Source organism: Oratosquilla oratoria, chromosome 37 (assembly GCF_046742065.1).
Source record: "Oratosquilla oratoria isolate Oo_2021 chromosome 37, ASM4674206v1, whole genome shotgun sequence".
NCBI lineage: Eukaryota > Metazoa > Arthropoda > Malacostraca > Stomatopoda > Squillidae > Oratosquilla > Oratosquilla oratoria.
Genome location: NC_134813.1, coordinates 28893222 through 28895721, shown reverse-complemented (window position 1 = coordinate 28895721; position 2500 = coordinate 28893222). Strand labels below are relative to the sequence as shown.

The 2500-nt window shown below is 46.2% G+C and overlaps 1 protein-coding gene across 2 annotated transcripts in view; it reads left to right on the top strand.

The window, feature by feature from the left end:
• Nucleotides 1-2500, top strand: part of LOC143019609 (uncharacterized) — a 24053-nt gene that overhangs the window by 5538 nt on the left and 16015 nt on the right. For both annotated transcript variants that reach the window (XM_076175408.1, XM_076175409.1), the window contains exon 2: nt 2323-2426. In XM_076175408.1, the coding sequence (XP_076031523.1) occupies nt 2330-2426 (97 nt within the window). In that variant the 5' untranslated portion in view covers nt 2323-2329. The remainder of the gene's footprint in view (nt 1-2322; nt 2427-2500) is intronic.

Here is a 2500-nt window from a genome sequence, read left to right as displayed (position 1 = left end):
TTCCCCGTCCGTAATATTGATATGGCAAACAAATATTTTCTCAAAAAAAGTACGTAGAATGTCACTTGATTTGGTGCTGCAGGAAAACTAATTTCCTCCAGCAGCACGTGATCAGATTCCTTCCCGAAATCTGCGGCGGGATGCAGCTGCAAATCTCCTCCAGCAATCGGAGGGAAAATAGGCCTTTGTCGGATTGATGTAACGCCTCGACCGGCTGCCTCCACCACCACTACAGGCATCACCATCAGGATTCCCTCACGCTCTCCTCTCCTCCAGGCGTACTTGCCCAGGTCCCGGCCAGAGAGTCCGTTCTGGTCCTTCCTTACATATCAAACGAGCTCTCCCGATCAATGACCGGAGTCTCGCCGGCTGTGGTGTGGATGATGCCACAGGAACGGCGGGATCATCCTCACATGACTTCTTCGAAAGTGGGTCACTGGCGTGCCTGCCCCACTTGTACGTGTGTGTGTGTGTGTGTGTGTGTGTGTGTGTGTGTGTGTGTGTGTGTGTGTGTGTGTGTGTGTGTGTGTGTGTGTGTGTGTGTGTGTGTGTGTGTGTGTGTGTGTGTGTGTGTGTGTGTGTATTTATGTGTGCGTTTATGTGTGCGTGCTTGTGTGTGTGTGTGTGTGTGTGTGTGTGTGTGTGTGTGTGTGTGTGTGTGTGTATTTATGTGTGCGTGTGCGTGTATGTGCGTGTGTGTGTGTGTGTGTGTGTGTGTGTGTGTGTGTGTGTGTGTGTGTGTGTGTGTGTGTGTGTGTGTGTGTGTGTGTGTGTGTGTGTGTGTGTGTGTGTGTGTGTGCGTATGTGTGTGTGTGCGCGCGCGTGTGTGTGTGTGTGTGTGTGTGTGTGTGTGTGTGTGTGTGTGTGTGTGTGTGTGTGTGTGTGTGTGTGTGTGTGTTAACCTTTGCACTATTTGGATGTTAGGAGGAAGAAAGCTGTTAATCCTATGACACTTCGTCGATCTACTTGCCTCTTTCCAAGTCAGATTAGGGAGATGACCTCACACAAAGATTGTAAGGCCTGTGCACCACCTGTATGCGCTGAAATATTCTCACAGACGGCTTATCCTGCTTCATCTTCCTGAAATTGTCATGTTTGTCGTGGAAGCTTGGTCCTTTCTCTGTGACAGCTGCCTTTAATCAATGAATACTGCCAAATGATTTCACTCAGTTCAGCTAAATCCTTTGCACTCAGAGTATTGTGATAGGTACTTTGTTTATTTCTATTCTTGATGCTGCCGCCGGATGGACTCCTTTTAGCTTTGCATGAAGAACCAATCAGGCACTCCTGAAAAATAGGTGAGGTGGTCTGCGGTTGTGGTTGAGGTCGTTGTCCGTCCTGGTCTCGAGGACGACCCGAATGGCAAACACACCCCGAGCAGGTGGAGCCGATATGGACCGAGGTAACGCTGCACGGAATAACCGCGACCAGTCTAATGGCCACCAAGAAGGTGGAAGGTGAGGACCCTACGCCAGGAGGCGCTGAGTAGCTATGGCCTTCACCTTTGCCCTACTATGCCTTTTGGGGCAGATGACAGTCACTGCTGGAAATCGGAGAGGAGTGCGGGATTCGAACCCACAACTAAGCGAACTCGAAACCAGCACGTTTCCGATGACGCCACCAGCGCGCGCGCACAGTTCCCGCCATAGAAAACTACAATATTCACTGTTTTCTTATGAGTAATATAAGTGAATGAAAGAAGTATGAAGGGAAAATTGCTTCTTTTATTTATCTTTTTATTTATTTATTCGTTTGTTTGTTTATTTTTGAGGCAGCTGCGTTTTGAACTAGCGCAGTTAGATTCACTCGTAAGTATTACAGCGACTGATGTCTTTTAGTAAGTTGTGGGCGGTGTCGTGTCTTTGGGTTATAGGGTTTCGACGACGTCAGTGAGTCTAGTACAACCTCATAGTTATTCGTATCGTAAATGCTTGAATTAAAGAAATGCGTTTATTACACCTTTGCAAAAAAAAAAAAAAAAATGTCGGAGACTAAAGTCCTTCGACTTATGAAGTTTTTATTCATATTTAGGAAACGTCTCGCCATCACAGGATTTGTCACATTTTTTTCATTCTTTCGGTGAAAGAATCAACATTCACAGGTAGTTCTATAAAAATCGGAAATAGTTGATATTAAGAAGAGGGCCTTTCGAATAACATGTCCCAATTTCAGAGATTCCCATTTCTTGATTCAGACCTCTTTCTTCTTCTTCTTCTTTTTTTTTTTTCTTTATTCCAGATGCCGCCTGGCGAGTCTGATGATTTCAACCTCCACACCATGAGACTGTTAGTAAAACTAATTTCTTTTATTTTCTTTCGTCAGATCCAAAATGAAGATGTTAGTAGTCTTAGCTTTCCTGGTGGCGGTGGTGACGGCGGAAGAGGCAGCCGTGGCTAAGGGAACGGCCACCAACCTTGCTCTGGGAGGTAAGCAAGCCACTTCTAACTTGTCAGAACGCAGACTTGATTTGCAAGTAGGCAGGAACTATTTTACCAACTGC